At 46.7% G+C, this 21,474-nt stretch overlaps 1 protein-coding gene across 13 annotated transcripts in view; it reads left to right on the top strand.

The window, feature by feature from the left end:
- PTPRT (protein tyrosine phosphatase receptor type T) overlaps nucleotides 1-21,474 on the top strand; it is a 1,092,462-nt gene that overhangs the window by 783,027 nt on the left and 287,961 nt on the right. For all 13 annotated transcript variants that reach the window (XM_067708176.1, XM_067708171.1, XM_067708175.1 and 10 more), the window contains exons 10-11: nucleotides 17,834-18,035; nucleotides 19,373-19,475. In XM_067708176.1, coding sequence (XP_067564277.1) covers nucleotides 17,834-18,035; nucleotides 19,373-19,475 — 305 coding nt within the window. The remainder of the gene's footprint in view (nucleotides 1-17,833; nucleotides 18,036-19,372; nucleotides 19,476-21,474) is intronic.

The following is a 21,474-nucleotide window of genomic DNA, read 5'->3' as shown; positions in this document are numbered from 1 at the left end:
TCCTATAAATATCAATTAAATCTATCTGGTCTATTGTATCATTCAAAGCTTCTGTTTCCTTATTTATTTTCATTTTGGATGATCTGTCCATTGGTGTAAGTGAGGTGTTAAAGTCCCCCACTATTATTGTGTTACTGTCAATTTCCTCTTTTTTAGCTGTTACCAGTTGCCTTATGTATTGAGGTGCTCCTATGTTGGGTGCATATATATTTATAATTGTTATATCTTCTTCTTGGATTAATCGCTTGATCGTTATGTAGTGTCCTTCCTTGTCTCTTGTAACATTCTTTATTTTAAAGTCTATTTTATCTGATATGAGTATTGCTACTCCAGCTTTCTTTTGATTTCCATTTGCATGGAATATCTTTTTCCATCCCTCACTTTCAGTCTGTATGTGTCCCTAGGTCTGAAGTGGGTCTCTTGTAGACAGCATATATATGGGTCTTGTTTTTGTATCCATTCAGCAAGCCTGTGTCTTTTGGTTGGAGCATTTAATCCATTCACATTTAAGGTAATTATCAATACGTATGTTCCTATAACCATTTTCTTAATTGTTTCGGGTTTGTTTTTGTAGCTCCTTTTCTTTTCTTGTGTTTCCCACTTAGAGAAGTTCCTTTAGCATTTGTTGTAGAGCTGGTTTGGTGGTGCTGAATTCTCTTAGGTTTTGCTTGTCCGTAAAGCTTTTGATTTCTCCATTGAATCTGAACGAGATCCTTGCCGGGTAGAGTAATCTTGGTTGTAGTTTCTTCCCTTTCATCACTTTAAGTATATCATGTCACTCCCTTCTGGCTTGTAGAGTTTCTGCTGAGAAATCAGCTGTTAACCTTATGTGAGTTCCCCTGTATGTTATTTGTCGTTTTTCTCTTGCTGCTCTCAATAATTTTTCTTTGTCTTTAATTTTTGCCAATTTGATTGCTATGTGTCTTGGCGTGTTTCTCCTTGAGTTTATCCTGTATGGGACTCGCTGTGCTTCCTGGACTTATGTGGCAATTTCCTTTCCCATGTTAGGGAAGTTTTCAACTATAATCTCTTCAAATATTTTTTCTGGTCCTTTCTCTCTCTCTTCTCCTTCTGGGACCCCTATAATGTGAATGTTGTTGCGTTTAATGTTGTCCCAGAGGTCTCTTAGGCTGTCTTCATTTCTTTTCATTGTTTTTTCTTTATTCTGTTCTGCAGCAGTGAATCCCACCATTCTGTCTTCTAAGTCACTTATCCGTTCTTCTGCTTCAGTTATTCTGCTATTGATTCCTTCTAGTGTAGTTTTCATTTCAGTTATTGTATTGTTCATCTCTGTTTGTTTGTTCTTTAACTCTTCTAGGTCTTTGTTAAACATTTCTTGCATCTTCTTGATCTTTGCCTCCATTGTTTTTCTGAGGTTCTGGATCATCTTCACTATCATTATTCTGAATTCTTTTTCTGGAAGGTTGCCTATCTCCACTTCATTTAGTTGTTTTCTGGGGTTTATCTTGTTCCTTCATGTGGTACATAGCCCTCTGCCTTTTCATCTTGTCTATCTTTCTGTGAATGTGGTTTTTGTTCCACAGGCTTCAGGATTGTAGTCCTTCTTGCTTCTGCTGTCTGTCCTCTGGTGGATGAGCTCAATACATAATTGTTAACTCAAGTTGAGTGAATCTTTGGTTTAACTATAATACCCTCAAAGACCCTCTCTAATGTTGTAAATTCAGGTCTAACTGGACCATTTGATGATATCCTACAAAGTTCTAGGCATTTCCAAGGGGTCTTATATACATGGACACATTTCAGATTCACAATGAGCCTTTCCTCTTGGTGATGTAACTGAGTCTTGTTAGAAGTCACCCAGCTGCTAAACATCACAGCTGTAAACCAGCCCTATGCACCCAAGATCATGTCCACACTGTTAAGTCTTCCAGAATTCAGAGTTTTTCTTTTTGTTCTCCTTGAGACTTTACTGATAAGATTCAAAACAATTTCTTTCCATCCCTAACCTCCTCCCAAGTGAAAGGTAGGGGAGGGGTTATATCTATAAAGAAACACAAGAATTTGTGAAGTACACTTTACTATGAGGCAAGAAAAGGAAGGCAGAATCCCAAAGCCAATTTCCCTTCCAGCCTGCAGCTTGACATCTCCCTACAGTGGATGGCTAATGAGGCACAGCTCTGGAAGACCAGGCAGTCAGGTGTCCACCACGTAGGTTTTACTCTCCATCCCCAGCTGAGGACACCAAGTCATTGTCTTTGCAGTAAGCCCCGCTTACGTGTGCCATGTAGAGTCGATGGAATCAGAGGGAGAGCAGAGTGACTAGGAGGGACTGAGGTCCCTGTCTCCAAAGGCATTCTAGATGATTCCCCAATGACCCCTAGCATTGCCTCTAGGGCATGTGTCACTCAGGTGGGACACAAGGAAGAACTGGGTAGAGATGGTTATCATTGACAAGTTAGAACTTCTTGGGAGCCACAGATGCAGAGATGGATCCTACTGGCCACTACAAAGGATCGGGCTGGGAAGGGAAGAAGGTGCCAGAGTCTCTGGGGAGCTGGGACATCGGATCTGTATCTTCATCTGCAGAGGGCATGGGCTTTTTAAAAGGGGAGAAGCCACCTTAGCCCACACTTAGCAACCTCTCAGTTCTGGGGTAGACTGCAGGGGTGGGGTGGGGGGGGTTGGGACATGTGACATGTGTCTCTGCAGAGATAGTAAGCCTGGGTACCACCCCCTGCCAGTGAGCATCCAAAGGAGGGAAGAGAAGCCTGGTCGAGGCGTCAGGAGACCTGGGCTGCCCCTCACGGGTGTCGTCTGGCCCTTCGGCATCAATTCTGTGTCCAGTAGGGGAGGGGAGGCGTTGAAGCTGTGGTCCACAAGTTCCTGCTGCCATTGGCTGGGCTGTGGCCAGGCTGAAGGACAGCATCCCAGTCTCTTATGTGGCAGCTTGGTGGAATCCCCTGAGGCAGGAGAGAGGACCTGGGCAGATAGCAAGCAGCCTGGAGCTGCCTGCAGGCTGGGGAGGAGCCTAACTCCTGGGCTCCACCCCTACGTGGGAGGGAACAGTGTGTTGGAAGCACCAGTTCAACTTGGTTCTTAGCATCCGTGCCACACTCGGCGCTACCAGATGCGTTCCCACAAAACCTGCCTCGTTTTGTCCACTCACCAGTCCTCATTTTACAGATAGGAACCCAAAGTTCAGTGCTGTTACTACTTGTTCTAGACCATGCATTCTTAACAAGGGTGCTATTGCCCCCAAGAGGTGAAAATTTGTTCTTGGGGTAGGGGTGGTGAAAAAAATCTTCCTCTTCATATGCATTTCACGCTATACGTAAAGTACCAAAACAGTTATGCAGGTATGTGTAGAGTCCATATACAGCTAGACAACATACCTGTAGAATTAAAATTTCATGGGGAAAATTTTGCTAGTCACTCTTGACTATTAAGCCCTTGATCTGTGGCTAATCTGAATCAAGATGTGCAGGAAGTGTAAACTACACACCGATTTCAACCAGTAGGAAAACAGAATGTAAAATATCTCATTAATAACGGTGTGTTGATTATATGTTGAAATAATAACATTGTGGATACCTTAGTTTAAGTGAAATATATTATTAAAATAAATATCACCTACTTCTTTAAAACATTTTTTAATTTTAAAGAAATATAAATTATTTCTTAGGAAATATAAAATTACAGATGTGGCTCACATTCTATTTCTAGTGGGCAGTACTGCTCCAGACAACCGTCTGTTAAGAGGAAGCATCAGGATTTGCACCTAGGTTTTCTGGTTCCCTCCCAAGCTGTTTTGTAATCCCACAGCTGCCTTCTCAGAGAAGATCTACCTGCTGTGTGACCTTAGATGTGCCTCTTAACCTCTCTGAGCCTTGGTTTCTCCTGACTGTTTGTAAATGGAAAAACTCCCTCTGGCTGTAAGTTTCTATTCTAGACCCAGCTGAGAGCCTAGGGTCACCATAGAATAGGAGGTTCCTAATGACCTATCTCACCAGAAATGACAGTTCCATAAATAGCAATGTCACCTGCTGTGTGTCTGCTTCTGGGGAAATACCACATTTGCAAGATTAGAAGAGGAGCTTCTCACCTGAGACCAACAGAAAAGAGTGTTAGAATAAAAGATCATTTTAATGAAAAAGGAAGAAAAACAAAAGCTTTCATCTCTTGTGGGGAGGAGGAGATACAACCAAAAAAAAAAAAAAATAGACTTTCACAAAGCCTTCCCATAATAATAGGGGCTAATGATACATCTTACAAATGCTGTTCTGCTAGATAGAACTGATGCTCAGATCTCCAGTATGTCCACCCTTTTTTCCCCCTTTCCTAATGCCTAATTTAGGGGAGGTGGGAGAGAAAAGTCAATTCTATTTTAATTTCATGAGAAAAATCCTGAATGAAGGAAAAATGTGATGGAGTGAAACTTGAGCCCTCAGCCCCCTGCTGACCCAGAATGTGTGATTTTGTGATCAATGGATTTCTCCAAGGAAAGGCTGTGCAAATCTGCCCCCTGCCTTCACCTTCTGACAAGGAGGCCAGAAGTTCCAAGCTGGAAGGAGGAAGGCTCTGGGGGGCGTGGAAAATTCAGTCAGGTAGAAGCCCACTGGTCTCCCTCCAATCTCCAAATTTACTTCCACCCCAGCTCTCCTTAACTTTGGCATCCCTGTCCCCAGCTCTCTAACCAGGAGCTCTCCCTGTCCTTCCAAACTCCAGGTGTGTCCTCTCACTCCAGCTGACCTTTTGCCAAACAGGTTTCCCCCAGCAGTTTCTGGTCTCCCAGACCCTGGAAGCAAGACTGGCCACTCATCATGGCGCTGAGGCACTCGTCAGAGCACTGAGGTTAGTTAAGCAGGTGGACTCTAGATTCCCACTGCCTGAGTTCCAGGTCTGGCCCTGCCACTTACTACCTGTGAGAACCCTGCAAAATTACTTATTCTCCCTGTGCCTCCGTTTCCTCATCTGTAAAATGGGGAGAATAATGGTACCAGACTCAGAAACTTGTGGTGATTAAATGAGTCATTCATGGACAGCGCTTGGCATGGCTCCTGGCAGAGTTGAATGGCAATAAGTATTAACTCATATTGTATTGCAATGAATTTCTACAAGGAAGTGAGAAGCAGAGGGTTGAGCCTCTGACTTCTGACCTGTGGTTCCATGATTCCAGACTAGCCAATCAATGTGACTTAGCAAACGTTTATTTTTGTTCTTTCTTTTCTAAAATATTTAATTTTAAAATACTTTTAGACTTACAGAAAAAATTGCAAAATTAGTACAGTTCCCACAGTGTTAGCATCACACATGGCCACAGTGAAATGTATGAAACCAGGAAATTAACACTGATGAATATTTTAAACTACAATATGTGAATACTGTAATCTACAGACCTTATTTAAGTTTAACTTTGTTTTCCCACTGATGTCCTATTTCCAATCCAGGATCCTACATTGATTGCAATTATTATTATTATGCCTTCGTTTCCCCCTAGTCTGGGACAGCCCCTCAATCTTTGCCTTTTGTGACCTTGGCACTTTTGAAGAGTACTGGTCAGTCATTGTGTAGACTGTTCTTTAATTCAGGTTATGCGTTTTTGGCAAAACTACCACATAAAGGATATTACTTCCTCCAGAGCCTCTTATCGGGAGGCACCTGATGTCCATATTTCTCATTACTAGAGTTGTTAACTTTGATCACTTGGTTAAGAAGGTAGCATGTATTTATCGAGCATATACTATGTTTCCTTTTGGGGCTACAAAAGTGAATAAAATGGTATCCGTGCTCTCAAGAAACTCTCCAGTCTAATGGACAAATGTTGTTCTACTTACTATTGTTGTGCAACAAACCACCCCCAAATTTAGTGGCATCAAACAACCACCTTATAATGCTCACAGGTTCTGTGGGTCAGAAATTTGAAAAAGCCTGGCCTGTTTCAGCCCCATGACCTCTAGGGGCTCAGCCAAGAAGACTCAAAGGGCCGGGAGTGACTGGTCAGCTGAGAACTGGAAGCATCTGGAGGCTTGCTCACTTAGCAGTCTGGTGCCTGGACAGTAGGACTCAAAGACTTGATTCAGCTGGGCCTCTTCATGTGCCCTGTGCTTCCTCACAGCATGGCCATCCCACAGGCTTAAACTTACACAGCAGTTTAGATGCTGTAGACTTGAGCAACCCCTGTGAACGGGTCAGAAGCTGCATAGCCTTTTTTTTTTTTAATACATTTCTTTCTTTATTTTTGTCTGCATTGGGTCTTCATCGCTGCCCGGGGGCTTTCTCTAGTTGCAACGAGCAGGGGCAACTCTTGGCTGCAGCGCACGGGCTTTTTGTTGTGGTGGCTTCTCTTGTTGCAGAGCACGGGCTCTATGTGCGAGGGCTTCAGTAGTTGTGGCACACGGGCTCAGTAGTTGTGGTTCGCAGGCTCAGTAGTTGTGGCGCACGGGCTTAGTTGCTCCGTGGCACGTGGGATCTTCCCAGACCAGGGCTCGAACCCGTGTCCCCTGCATTGGCAGGCGGATTCTTAACCACTGCGCCACCAGGGAAGCCCTGCATTGCCTTTTATGATCCAGTCTCAGAAGCCACACAGCACCATTTCCTCCACACTCTGTTGGTCAGAGCAGTCACAAGTTCTCTTAGACTCAAGAGGGAGACATAAGTTCTACCCCGTGGTGGGAGGGCTGTCCAGGATGTGTGGCCATTTTTATAAAGCACCAAAAATGGGAAAGCACTGAAGGGGCTTTCTACTTATACAGAGGTGGAAACTCAGACCCCAGAGGACAAGAGCTTCAGCAACTGAGGCCTCGTTAATGATTAAATACATAATTGAATTGAGTCAGTCCCTCTGTGGGGAGGCAGGCCCAGACAGACCCACTGCAGAGCCCTAGAGCCTGACGGTTGCCGATACCCACAGCCAGTGGTCCCCCTGGCAACTGGTCACATACATGCCCAGAGGGCTAAGGGCAAAGTGGCAGCTCTGGGTGGAAAATGCTGGACTTTGGCATCAGAAGGACTTCATTTCAAACCCAGCTGTACCACATTCTGAGTTTATTACATTTTCGTTATTAATCCTCATTTATTTGCGAACCTCATTGACTTCTACTCTGTGCCAAGCTGGGTGTTGGCAGTTATAGCAACGAATAATTAGCATCCAGGCCTTGCCCTCATGGAAGGATTTCCCCCGGCTATCTCTGCCAGAAAGGCCACGGATGGGGCTGCAGGGTTCCAGGGAGCAGGGTCAAGGGATTATTCAACTCCTCTCTCATCTCCATGCCCAGAGCCAGCTGGAGAGGAATTGGTCATGCAACTTAGCAACTTAACCAGGTTAAACTCAGCAGAACAGCAGTCAGCTGAGTGTGAAGTTGGAAGGCAAGCAGCTTATACTTAGAAACCTGAGAAATATTGCAATGCAGAGTACAAGCAATTGGGAATATCACTAGACAGACTCATTAAGTGAAAAGACTTCTATGAAAATAATAAAATCATAGCACCCAGGACACCGCAGCACGAGATTAAAAGCTGAAAGGAGGTTTAAGCTTCATATTATTAAGCTGCATTATGACAGTTTAGGAAGAAAAAGCTTAGAGCCATCAGAGTTGAAGGTGGCCCCGTTATGGGAATCTGACAGCATCTTTGAAATTCAGAGCAGGTTGAGAGAGTGAACTGTCAGAATATCCCTCCCCTCTGGGGGAGAGGAGGGGAGAGGAGGAAACGGAGAAGTAGTCCAGTGGTGAGGCTTGGAGGGGCTGAGATGCTAGTAGGGGGATCATGTATTGACAGAAAGACACCACCTGAAGTCTGCCTGGGATCTGAGGGGCAGGGTGGTGATTTAGGGAAGAGAGTGGGGGGTGCATGGAAAGCACTCAATACATGTTAATTCTTGTTATTATCACCTACTGGCCAACTTTTCAGTTTTGGTTGCTGGGTGGTGAATACTAATGACCCTGGACCAGTTGTATTCGGAGCTTGCTTTCTCCTAGTGTTTGATCCCAGAGCCACCAGGAAACCATCTGAAAGCGGAAAACAGGATATTGATTGGAAATCAGCAAAAGCCAAGTTGGGCAAACATCTTTTAATCCTGGCGACCAAGGGAGTCCACACAAGACTAGGACAAGCTCCCTGTAGGGTGACAGCAAGACTTTTGTGCCCAGCAAATTGCAGGCATCATTCCCTGTGCTGGCAGCGCCTGGAAAGGAGCATAGCCCAGGCAGACCCTGGCCTAGCCAGCCCAGCCCACAGTCTGGGCCCCTTACTTCGGAGCTCAGCCTTAGGAACCAGAGAAGCCTGGCAGGGCCTACCCAGGGATCTGTGCCCCATCCAATAGTTAGTAGAGCACTTTGGCTGGTGAGGTTACAAAATACATCCTAGTAACGCAATTCTTGGTATGTGGTGGATCTAGGTTTCAATAAGGTTCTGCAAGGCTAAAATCCAATGGTCTCCCCTCCCCGACTCTTCTCATTCTTGAATGTCAGCAGCATCAGAAGGATCAGGCTGGTGGACATTCACAGATCTTCCCCAGTAGTTCCCTGAAAAGACTCATCCCCCTTCGGGCCCGGTGCCACGTGTGCGCTCTACCTCATTCCTACATCTCTAGGGACCTTACCCTTCACCAGCCAGAACTCAGCAGCTCTCAGATTCACCCCCTTCTCTCCATCTCCTCAGCTTCCAGTCCGAACCAGGCCTTCTTTGTCACCTGTCATCTGGATGACAGTCAGGCCCTGACTGTTCCTCCAGTCAGTTCAGAACCCCGTACCCTCGCCAGCGAAGGTGCCTCTGCAAATTGAACATACATGAGCATCACCTGGAGAACTTGTTAAAATGCAGGTTCCTGGACCCAACCCCAGACATTTTGATCAGTAGGTCTGAGATGGGCCCCTGATCTGCATCTCTAACAAGCTCCTGGGCGATGCTGATGGTATTTTGTCTATAGACCACAATTTTAGTAGCACTATTCTTAAATACATGTATGATGCTGTATCCCTCCCATTTAATGACTTTATACTGCCCTCAAGACAAAATCCAAGCATTTGAACATTCACGTAAAGACTTCCATGACCTGACCTCAATGCAGGACTGTCACAAACCGTTGCATGGGTTGTACACTATACCACCAAGGGGATGAAACCCACTAAGCTACCTCCTGTGTCTGTCAGGAGGGCTATGACTAGGCATTAAGAAAGGCATATTGGGTTTCCCTGGTGGCACAGTGGTTGAGAGTCTGCCTGTCGATGCAGGGGACACGGGTTCGTGCCCCGGTCCAGGAAGATCCCACATGCCGCGGAGCAGCTGGGCCCCTGAGCCATGGCCTCTGAGCCTGCGCGTCCGGAGCCTGTGCTCTGCAACGGGAGAGGCCACAACAGCGAGAGGCCCGCGTACCGCAAAAAAAAAAAAAAGAGAGGCATATTTTTTCCTTCTCACAATGGTACTTTCAGCTCACTGAAATACAGGGGGCTGGGATTGGGGGTTGGGGGTCAGCATCTGCCTAGAGAAATGCCTTTTTCTTATTTGCACAAAATCACTCATAGGTCAGTAGCCATCCTGCCCAAGGGCATCTCTCTGGCCTCCTCTTCCTTCACTCTCTGACTCCCATCACTTCCCCCCATCCCCTCTCCCACCCCCTTCATCTGTCTATAACACCTTCACACTCTATGGTGAAGACCTCTGGACCCCAGAAGCCTTCTCTATTAGATGCTCCCAAGAACCATTTCCCCTTCCTTCAAAGCAGTAATCTACACGTGCCTTTATGACTCATTCCTGTGGTCATGCCCATCTCCTGCACTGGACTGTAAGTTTCTGAAGGCTCTCCAGTTCTTAGCACAGGGCCAAGTCCAGAGCTCACTGAATATTTGTTGTAGATTCTATTCTGCAGCCCCAGAGACCTCACAGGTACCAAAATCCAGCATGCCACCTTTTGTTGTGGTTTCTTAAACATTTTATTTTGAAATAATTCTAAATTTACCCCCAAAAAAGTTGCAAAAATAGTACAGGGAGTTCCGTACCCTTCACACAACTTCCTCGAATGTTAACATCTTCCCTAGCCGTGGTATGTTTATCAAAACTGAGACTTCACAGGGGCGTCCCTGGTGGCACAGTGGTTAGGAATCCACCTGCCAATGCAAGGGACACGGGTTCAAGCCCTGGTCCGGGAGGATCCCACGTGCTGCAGAGCAACTAAGCCCGTGCGCCACAACTACTGAGCCTGCGCTCTAGAGCCCACAAGCCACAACTACTGAGCCTGCGCACCACAACTACTGAAGCCCGTGCGCCTAGAGCCCATGCTCCGCAACAAGAGAAGCCACTGCAATGAGAAGCCCACGCACTGCAACAAAGAGTAGCCCCCACTCGCCGCAACTAGAGAAAGCCCTCGCTCAGCAACGAAGACCCAACGCAGCCAAAAATAAATAAATTAATTAATTGAAAACAAAAACTGAGACTGCACATCTGTGCATTTCTATTGACTGAACTCCAGACTTTTTTTTTTTCCCCCAGATTTCCCAAGCTTTTCCCTAGGTGTTTTTTTCTCTTTCTAGGTTCCCACATACCATTGAGGTGTTGTGTCTCCTTATTTTCCTCGAATCTATGACAGTTTCTCGGGCTTTTCTTTTCTTTTTTTTTGCAGTACACGGGCCTCTCACTGTTGTGGCCTCTCCCGTTATGGAGCATAGGCTCTGGACGCGCAGGCTCAGTGGCCATGGCTCACGGGCCCAGCTGCTCCGCGGCATGTGGGATCTTCCCGGACCGGGGCACGAACCCGCGTCCCCTGCGTCGGCAGGCGGACTCTCAACCACTGCGCCACCAGGGAATTCTCGGGCTTTTCTTGTCTTTATGACTCTGACATTTTTTAAGAGTGATGACCATTTCTCAGTCTGGGCTAGTCTGATATTATCTCATGGGTGGACGGAGGTTCTGGGGAAGAAGACCACAGATGGTATGTATGCTTCCCATCACATACCAGAGAGCCCTTGATCTCAACGTGACTGACTTGTCATTGGCAACGTTGACCTTGATCCTTTGGTTAAGCCCTTGTCTGCCAGATCTCTTCGCGTTAAAGCTACATTTTCCCCTTTTCCATCGTAAGTCACTAGCTCCAGCCCACACTCAAGGAGAGAGAAATTAGGCTCCACCTTCTGGGCGGAGGGTTATCAAAGAACTTGTGGTCTTATTATATTTGGGGAGAGATGAGGTTATGCAAATATTCCATTTCTCCTTCATTTCACCCACCCACTTTAGCATTCAGTAGTGAATCCTACCTTCAGCAACTATCACTGTGATATGCCAATGGTGAATTTCCAGTTCCTTCCAGCGTGCTGTTCTAGGATACTTTTCCTTGGCATGTGCCGTATTTCATAGTTCTTCTGCTCAATCGCCTTCATGCTTTAGGGCTCAGATCCAGCATTCTCAGCCCTGGCTGCCCAATCAAATCTCCTGGAGAACTTTAAAAATGTACTGATGTCCAGGTCTTTGTAGCCAAAACGTTCGATTCAATTAGTGTGGAGTGGGTGCAGGCATTGGTACTTTTTGAAAGATCTTCAGGGCATGTGCTTTGGAATCCAGGCTGAGGACCACTAGCCTAGCCCAATGCTCTTGCAGCTTCTCTGGGATGCTGTCCTCACTCTCTCTGGCAGAAGCAGTTACTCCCAGATCTGTATTCCCAAAGGCTTTGGTTACCTGCAAGATCTACCAATGCCTCTGTTGGTCCCCAAAGTCAGGAACTGGGTCTTCTTCACCAGTGTTTCTCAAGAGCTCAGAACAGAGTCCAGCACAGAATTGGTTCTTGGTGAACATCTGTTGATGGAGAGAATGATTCAGTCACAATGGAAGCAAAAGCTGTGTGCAGAAGTGGCAAGTCCCTGCACTCCCTCACTGGCTCAGCAGTGTTAGAAACCCAGGAACAGCAATATGTGTGTTGGTCATAATCATTTTTCTGCTCTTACTCTACTCCTCAGCTCTCTAGGAAATACAAGGGTCCAATGGCCAAGAAGTCACTGGCATGTACATTGCGGCCATCTGTGCGTTCACACTGTTCTTCAGAAGGAAACATGTTCGCATTTTATCTTTAAATTGTCAGCGAACCAAAGCATCAACACTACACTTCTAACAAGAGGAGATTACCTTGAACTGGTCTCCTTTTATACATTTGCCTTGGAAGTCAAGAAGATGGAAGAGACCATGCCTGTAAACACTTTTACAATAGGTAAAAAAAGAGGGACAAAAGATTTTAACCAGTTGTTCTGAGTTTTAAAAAAATTAACCTTTATCCATTGAACTGACCAAATCAATCTATTTTACCTGTAGCCTTGTTAAAACTCTGCTATCTTGAGACTTCCAGAAAATGGACTGGAAACCATCTGGAGAAAGTCAGGAGCAGATGGAATGGATAACATAGGGTACTGAACCCTCCCTTCCCCAAAAGGTTTAGGATGAAGACACCACATGTATAGTAGCAAGAGGAGAGGATGCTAAGCTATAGAGGGTGCTTCTGGATCTTCAAGCTGTAGGTGGGCAGGTCTTGACCCAGTTTATGCTATCAGCACTGACAATCGATGCCACTGTGGGTTTGTTTCCTCAATAGGGGTCATCTGTTAGGGCATGAGCTCTTTGAATAGCAATCAGGTCCTTCCAGGGCATCCCTGTGTTTCCAAATAGACTTATCCAGGTTCTTGCTGCATCGTGGTACCCACTGTGGTGAAACCGAGGCATCAGAGAACACTTCGTGAATGGCGGGTCACCATCTGTCCTTCCAGCAAGCTGCCTGATTGCACGCAGAGCTGTCCTCACCCTGGCTCGCACTTGGACCATGTCACCTCTCTTGGCCTCAGTTTCCTCAGCTGAGGAATGGGAATAACCATAAAGAATCCACACCATTTTTTTTTAAGGATTAAATGAGATGAATTTTATGTGAGTCCCTCTTCACAGTGCCTGGCACAGAGTAAGTGCTCCAAAATGGTGTTTTTTTCATGACTGCATCTTCTAACAGCCTGCTTCTGAGTCCTGGCCACTTCCCTCAGCTCTACTTTATCTCATATCTTCCCTTAACCACCATCCACCAACTCATCCTCAGGCCCAGAAACTTGTCAACTGCTCTCTTTGAACGTGGAACCTCTGTGGTCTAACCCTGTACCTGGCCCAGTGCCTGGAGCACAGCCTGGCTCAATCTAAGCACGTTCAATACGCAAGCAGGCCCTTCCTGATGGGCTCTTTGAGGGAAATTGTTTTCTGTTCTCCCCACCCGTCTTGCCCCCTCCTCGTCAGCCCACGGTGGAAGGGCTGCCTGTTCTTCCCAAGATGTTCCCTGGTCCATGGCAGCTGGCGCCTTGATGCACAGGCTAAAGTCACTCATGGACTCCCCCCTGGGGCCTTACTTCTGAACAAAGGGGCTGCCTTCCAGGAGTAAAGAAGCTGCAGGTCATTCTGCAATATAAATCAAGACAGAAACTGGAATTAAAAGGAGTATTTTACCCTTCAAGAGCCCAAGACTCTAGGAGGTTAAGCAAATTGCTCAAACCGCATAACCTGGTTTGATCATTCATTCATTTATCCAAGGGGAAAAATGCGGAGCAAAAACCACATAAGATCTTTGCTCTCTTAGAGCTTAAAGTCTAGTCCAGGGCTCAGCAGACTCTTCCTATACACGGTCAGAGAGTAAATATGTTAGACTCTGTGGAGTTACAACTACCTAATTCTGCCTTTGTAGCGTGTCAGCAGTTATCACAGACAGTACAGAAATAATGGTGGGGCTGTGTTCTGGTCAGATTTTATTTACAAAAAGAGACGATGAACCAAATCTGGCTTTCAGGCTTTACTTTTTCGACTTCTGGGCTGATGGCAAAGGGACTCATCAGTGAAATAATTTCATGGTTCAGTATAAAAGTAGTGGGGAGTCAGTAACAAGGTGAAGGGAAGGGAAAAAGTGTCTGAGCTGGCAGAATAGCTGGTGCAAAAGCCCTGTGGCAAAAGGGACCATGGCTCTTTTCAGACACTGAAATGAGGCCTAGAATGCAAGATAGAAGGGCAGGAGGGGACTTCCCTGGTGGTCCAGTGGGTAAGCCTCCACGCTCCCAATGCAGGGGGCCTGGGTTCCATCCCTGGTCAGGGAACTAGATCCCACATGCACACTGCAACTAAGAGTCCGCATGCCACAACTAAGACCTGGCGCAGCCAAAATAAATAAATAATGAATAATTTTTTTAAAAAAAGATAGAAGGGCAAGAGAGGCCAGCTCATGCAGTGAGGTGATGGAGAACCACAGGGTAAGAATGTGGTCCTAATTCCGAAAGCTGTGGGAAACCATTGCCCTTTTGATTCCAGGGGGTGACTGGATTCTTGTTATGAAGGGCTCACTCTGGCTTGTGGCTGGGGATCCCACTGAGAGCGACCAGGAGAGACCGGGGTGGCCCTGAGCACTTCATTGCAGCCAGAGCGCCATCCCTGGAGCCCAGGGCTGTTGTGCAGCTCGGCACCCTTTCCCCTACTGCCTCCTTACTTCATGTGTGCTATTCCAGCAAATCTTCCTCTCTCTCCACTTCCAAGTGAAGAGTCACACTGCGGGACGCATTTTACGGTCCCAGCCCCATCCCATTCCATTTTTCTCACCTTCCTTCTTTCCCCCCGCCCCCCAGCCCGATCCCGCACTAACTTCGTAAAACTTGAAAGTTAAATTTTTCAAAGACTGTTTCTGACAAAGCAGTGGGAATTAGATTTGGTGAAGTCCTTCATAAAAAATTGAAGACACGCTATATTAACATACATTGATTTATTCATAGTGTTTCATTACAAGTAAGTGAGGATCCTGTAATAGCAGGAAAGGTTAGGAGAGCAGGGGAGCACAGTATATTATATTGACAGCTAGGTGGAAATCGAGTCGCTTCTGGATTGAATTTGGAGCACAGAAAAGGAATTGGCTAGTAAATAAGGCATGAATTTTACCACCCATTGTCTGTATATCAATGTAGTTGCCATCAGCCCAGACAGGGGACGGGGGCAGAATTTGCAAAGGATGTTCCAGCACGTCTTCTCCCCTGGTGGCCTGGGTTAGCAGACACAGGCAGAGCTCTCCAAACATCTGCCGCCTTCTGCCGCTGGGGAAAACTGGAATCCAGCTGCACACAGCTCTCCTGTTTGTTCACCACTGTCCAGTCAACACGGGACTCTTCTTGGTTCTCCCAAGCCTTTCCCCACCCCAGGTCTTTGCCTGGTTAGCTCCCTCTGCCTAGAATCTAGAGTGCTCCTAGACTCTGTATCACCCCCAGGTATTAGTTCAGTTCTCCCCTGAGATACCTCCCTGAACACTTCGCCTTAGTTTGGCATTTCTCAGAAGCAGAGCCTGAGGCAAGGATTTGAGCACGAGCAGGTTATGAAGTGTGGGAAATACTAGGGAGTGGGGAAGGGAGAGAAAGTAGGCAACGATGGGTGTGTTTTCCAGTCAACTACCTATGGAGGCAAGTGGAGTGGCATCCCTCCGGGAAATCCCAGGGATGCTGCGGGGGTATCACAAGAGGAACCGTGGAATGTATTTATCAACTCCCATTAATCCAGTCTCGGGGGGTGTGAATTAACCAGCACTTCCTGTGCGTACCCAGGGGAAAAGCCCTCAGACAAAGAGAGGCAGGTGTTTGCAGTGCTTGCCTTTGAGAAGGGCTGGAGTAGGCAGGGTGACCAGGCCCCCCCAGGGATCTGCTAGATGGGCGCCCCTGCCAGCTCTGCTAGCACAATGGCCAGTTCCTTCAGTTCTGTACGTTTCTCCTCCTGGGCTCACTGCGCTTCAGGCAAAGTCTGGCCTCTGTCCTCGACATGTGACATCAGTTGCTACACTGCACTGCTCCTGCTTCATAGGGGAGAGAGGTTACTGCTTTCTCCAGAACATTTGGTGCCCTAGCCAGAAACAGCCAACTGCTTATTTTTGAAGTAAAGTTGGTATATTACCTTTTCTGCCTGGGTTTGGCCTTCCTGACAAGCATGGGACATTCCTGACAAAAGACAAAGTGATGTGAGGTGTCTGTGTAGTTGACTTACCTCGTTCTGGAACAGAAGACCTTGAGGACAGGGCCTAGCTTGTGTCCATTGCATTCATTTGCTAGGGCATGGGAGCACACAGTGCAGGTCCTGGAATAGTACGGGAGTATGCGGGGAATGGTTGTGGAGGAGCAAATGAGTGAACGAATGAAACTCAACAGATCTGGGTTTAGTCTTGGGTCAGTGATAGGACACCGAATAACCGTGACAATGCCTGCTAGGTGGCTGCATGTGACAGCAGCATGCATCTCACACAGGACGTTGAGAGAAAGAAGCTGACGCTAAAGAGTACACTCTGTATGATTCCATTTAGATAAAGTTCAAAGCCAGGCAGAGCTAGTCTATGCTGTTAGAAATCAAGGTAGAGGGTATCCGTGCTGGGGGGAGGAGGGAAAGGATTGGAAGGGGGCATGAGGGGAAAATCTCGGGTCTGGTAATGTTGTGTCTCTTGATTGGGTGTGGTTAGATGGTCCTGTCCAGTTAGTAAAAATTCATTGAGCTGTATAATTTTCTGTATATATATTATACTCTAATAAAACACTTTTAATAGAACAAACTAGATAAACAAAAAAACCCTGAGTTTGCCTCTTTAACAACTGTGTAATTTAGAAATGTGCTTCTCAGAGTGTGATCCTTGGGGGCCAGTGCCAGGGATGCCAGCTGTTTTGTTACATTCACAGCAGGATAAGTGCAGAAGTTGAAAGTGAGCATCTAGAAACTTTTGAGGGCCTTGACGTTGCTGTGACACCTGTATGTGTGGTCAGTGGACACGTCTCCTTGCACATAACGTAGAACAGTTTGGTTGTTGCCAAACTCACGTGATGAGTCACGTGTGATGTGGTCTTCGGATCATTATGGGTCTGCAGTGGACTGGGAAACGACTGGGTCTTCACCATAGATATTTTGAAAAGCGCTGGTTTAATACAAATTGTTGCCAGTTGAGCCTCAGCTTCTCCAACATTAAAATGAGAATAAATACTCTGACGTACGCAAGGTTTTAGGGAAGAAAAACTAGATAATGCACAAGAAAGCGCCAGAGAGCGCCATGTGCAGTAGGGGGTGCATGAGCTGCAGGGTTTTTTTTTTTTGTTTTTTTTTTTGTTTTTTTGCGGTACACGGGCCTCCCACTGTTGTGGCCTCTCCCGTTGTGGAGCACAGGCTCCGGACGCGCAGGCTCAGCGGCCATGGCTCATGGGCCCAGCCGCTCCATGGCACGTGGGATCTTCCCAGACCAGGGCACGAACCCATGTCCCCTGCATCGGCAGGCGGACTCTCAACCACTGCGCCACCAGGGAAGCCCGTGAGCTGCATTTTTAACTAGGCTTCCAGATAATTCTTATCAGGATGCTACACTTGGACACTGCTCTATGGCCACATTGTCCAATGTGATGGCCAGTAGCCACACGGGGTCCCTGCGCTTTTGAAATGTGGCTAGTCCAAATGGAGACACACCATATGGTAAAATATATACTTGATTTCTAAGACCTAATATGAATAAAAGAATATAAAATATTTCATTAATTTTTATGTTGATTGCAGGTTGAAATGATAATATTTTACATCTACTGGGTTTAACAAAATGTATTACTAAAATTAATTTTACTTTATGATCTTACTTTTTTTCCTTTAATGTGACTATTAGAAAATTGAAAATTATGTATGTGGCTTAAATTTTACTTCTATTGGATAGCGCTGCTCCAGAGCACTGGGAGGCTGGGATCATCTGTAAGGTGGATGCTAACAGCAGAAGTGCTGACCAAGCTCACACGCCTCCTGCTTTCCTCCCCTGATGTTCCTCCATATGGACTCCACCCAGCTTCCTGGGTGAGGCACTGATATGTTTGTTTGCCGGCTCCTTGTACAGATCAACTACAAGGCCGTGGGCTCATTGGACCCGAGTGCCGACCTCTCCAGCCAGAGGGGCAAAGTGTTCAAGCTTCGGAATGAAACCCACCACCTCTTTGTGGGTCTGTACCCCGGGACCACCTACTCCTTCACCATCAAGGCCAGCACAGCAAAGGGCTTTGGGCCCCCTGTTACCACCAGGATCGCCACCAAAATTTCAGGTATCTGTCCTAGGAAGGGGAAAGGAAGAAAGGTGGTGGTGGTGGTTTTTTCCATTCCTAATATTCCTGGGAGTGAAAAAGGGCAGAGCCAACCGTCACCATGTGACTTTGGAGCAGCAAGGACAATGCAGTCCCTTGTGTGTCAGTGCTGTAATCTCATGAAGAAATCCTAATCCATGAACTTCCTAAAGTATAAAAAAAATATCAATTAGACTAGACCAGAGGGAATGCTGAGTGATTCACCAAATAATTTATCTAGCACACAGTTGCCTTAAATAGTACATTTTCCCCACACAGATTGGTTTGTAAAAATGTGATTGATTTTCAAGAGTATTCCTTTTGACAGTGCAAGGCACAGCACAGGTTCTCATGAAACGTCTGATGAACGAATGAACAAACAAATGAGTGAATGACTGTTACAGAGCCATAGCAGTCCAGGATGTCACCTGCCATCACCAGTAGGGTGGCCTCCCCCACCAGACAGCATCAAAGCAGAATTATCTCAGACCCCGTTTTTACAATTTACATTTTTTCAGAATACGCGTGCAGTTCTCGTCTGCATCCACATTTTGCATAGATACAGACCCACCGTGTTTTTTGTAGCTTAATGTTTCCACTTATCCTTAAACCATAAGCATCTTCCATGTTGCTACATTGTTTTCATTGTAATGTTTTGTCAAGTGGACGGACGTAATTTAATTAAACATTCCCCTGTGGTTGTATATATTGGGCGCTTCCATGTTTTTATAAAATAACGCTTCAATAAACATGTTACAGAACAAAGTTTAATTCCTTGGCTCGGATTATGACTTTAGGATTAAATTCCAGAAATTGAGATACTGAATTAAAACCGATGTGGGTTTAATAGCTCTTAACACAAATGGCTAAATGGCCTTCCCAAGGGATTAGATGTAGTTACACTTCCATCAGAAGGGAGGATCTCAGGAAGAAAAAAAGATAAGAGGGACTAGTTCGTCACTGCTGTAATTTGCATTTGCATTTTAAATACGTTTAGGGTTGACATTCACATTTGCATTCACATCTTTAAGTACTTATATCTCCTGCATTCATCTGTTTATTTCGTGTGGAACTTCTTGATTCACGAGGGTTACCAGCCGCATCATTGCTACCCTTCTCCAGACTCTTCTGTACCTTGAAGGAACCTACAGGCAGGTTGGAAGTCAGGGCCTCCTTTGCTGAAAGCCTGGGATGCCATGTGACTCTCATCCTACCCTTCCCCAAACACCTCCCTTCTAGGCATCCTGAGTGTCTCGAGGGAGGTGATGAGAGGGGTTTGGGACCTTTGCTAAGCTCCCTTCTCTCTGTTCTCTGTCCAGCTCCATCGATGCCTGAATATGACACAGACACCCCACTGAATGAAACAGACACGACCATCACAGTGATGCTGAAGCCCGCTCAGTCTCGGGGAGCCCCTGTCAGGTGAGGAGGGTGCTTAACCTGGCGTTTGCCATTTTCCTTCTCTGCACCGGGCACGCCTCCAGCTGAATGATGTCACTGGCAATGCCCATAGGCCGGCCAGGAGCAAGGCTTCCTGGAGGAAAAGGGTCCGCAGCCCCAAGCCCCGTTCAGAGGGGCTACTGAGCCAGGAGCTCTGTCTCCCTACTGTGGGCCACTGGGACTGGTTTAGCGGGAATGTGCTGATGGGGACCTGAGGAGGGCTGGGAGAGAACTTTCTGGAACACACCTATGGTAAATGTATTTAGTCCGTTTGGAGGCCCAGAAACACGGCATCCTGGCAAGATCACCTTTACGTGTCCAACTGCCATTAACAGACAAGTAGACAGATTCACTGAATGCTGAAAACAACCTGCTCAGAGGTTATGAGTGGGACACGACCTCAGGGCTGGTCCAGTTTATGGCCTTGGTGTTCCACAGTGGACTTGAATTCAGAGTCATACTGCTGATTTTAACAAGAGGCTGCTGGAGTCCAGGAGTGTACCTACAGCCCAGGCAGTGAAAGCATCTCAGTAGCTAAGCTGATCCCATGGAAGTCCATGGGCTCACGGCTGTCAGGAAGGTGGTCATCTCTTTTAAATAAGCTACACTATGTACAAGGGCAGCAGCTCCGATGTTGACTGCTGGCTTTTGCTCGGAGCTCAAGGGACTACAGACCCTGAAAGCCAAGCAAGAGTGTTGGGTAGAACAGCTTTCAGATTAGCTCAGTTCAGTTCAACGAGCATGCATGGAGTATTTTATATGCCAGGAATGGAGCAGCGTACGGGGGGTGAAAACGATTCACTTATTCATTCATTTGATAAACGTTTCTTGAGCTCTCACTCCGTGTCAGGTACCGTTTAAGTGCTTGGGACAGGCTAGTGAACTAGCTGTGTATAACTCACGCTCTAAAGAAAGTCAAACTCTAGTTAGGGAGACAGAAATGTGAAAACATAACTGCACTACAGGGCATGCTTGTGGAGATGCGCGTAGGCCATTACACAAGCTCACAGGAGAGAAGTCCCAGAGGAGGTGACACTGAGCTATATCTTAAATGTTGTCTAAGATTTCACCAGAGTGGTAACAGGGTCCAGCGTGAACAAAGGCATGGAGGAAAGAGGAAGCTTGTCATCGTGGGGAGCAACCAGGAATCGTTAAATCTGCCTTAGCATAAAGGTGAAGGCAGGAGTGGTGGGGTGGGAACAAGGGCCATGTTTGAGAAGCTCAGCCTTGTTTGAGGGGCCCTGGGGAGCCACTGAATGGCCACATGCGGTGTCTCTTTTATGATACCGTAGGCTGGGAGACCAGCCGGGAAGGAGGTTGTCGAGATGCTCTAGTTGCCTGTTTGCCAACCTGGGTCCAACTCTACCCAGGAATTACAGGCACTGGAGCACATAGAATCACCTGCCGGTTTGGAAGTTCCCATCTATTCTCTAGACTTCAGAAAGTGTTCTATCCTAAGTAAGGTGGGTCTTCAGGCCTTCAAACAGGTGTGGATAGAGGTTGTGGGCACCTGAACTAAGAACATTTGCCTTACATTCCACACGTAGGTTGTTCCAGGACTGTCCTACCTGTGATGAGCCAGAGCGGATGGTGGCTCTGACATCACACAAGGAGCTGTTGAGTTACTGTGTTTCTTCCTGTTACTCTTACGCCGCATTGTCATTTACTTCCCTCTATACACTGAGATACGTTATCCTCCTTTTCAGATGAAGAGACTGAGGCAGAAATGCGCTAGGGCACACAGACAGGGAGTGGGAAGGCTGAGCTTGGACGCACGTCCTCCACGTGCCCAATCACACGTTCCATCTTGGCCACCCGTGTCTCACCTCCCCTTCACAGCTCTTACCTCTGTCATACAGCAGCACTGGGCATGTTTCAGAGTCTCAGAAAGCTTCCCAGATGGCAAGAGTCTGGCCCAGAAAAGAGAAGCCCAGTATTGTACAAGTTAGCAGCTGACCCAGGGTCAGAGGCCAGATCTGCC

The sequence above is a fragment of the Pseudorca crassidens genome, chromosome 15 (genome assembly GCF_039906515.1).
Source record: "Pseudorca crassidens isolate mPseCra1 chromosome 15, mPseCra1.hap1, whole genome shotgun sequence".
NCBI lineage: Eukaryota > Metazoa > Chordata > Mammalia > Artiodactyla > Delphinidae > Pseudorca > Pseudorca crassidens.
Note: the sequence above shows the minus strand (reverse complement) of the source record. Positions and strands in the feature narration are given on the sequence as shown.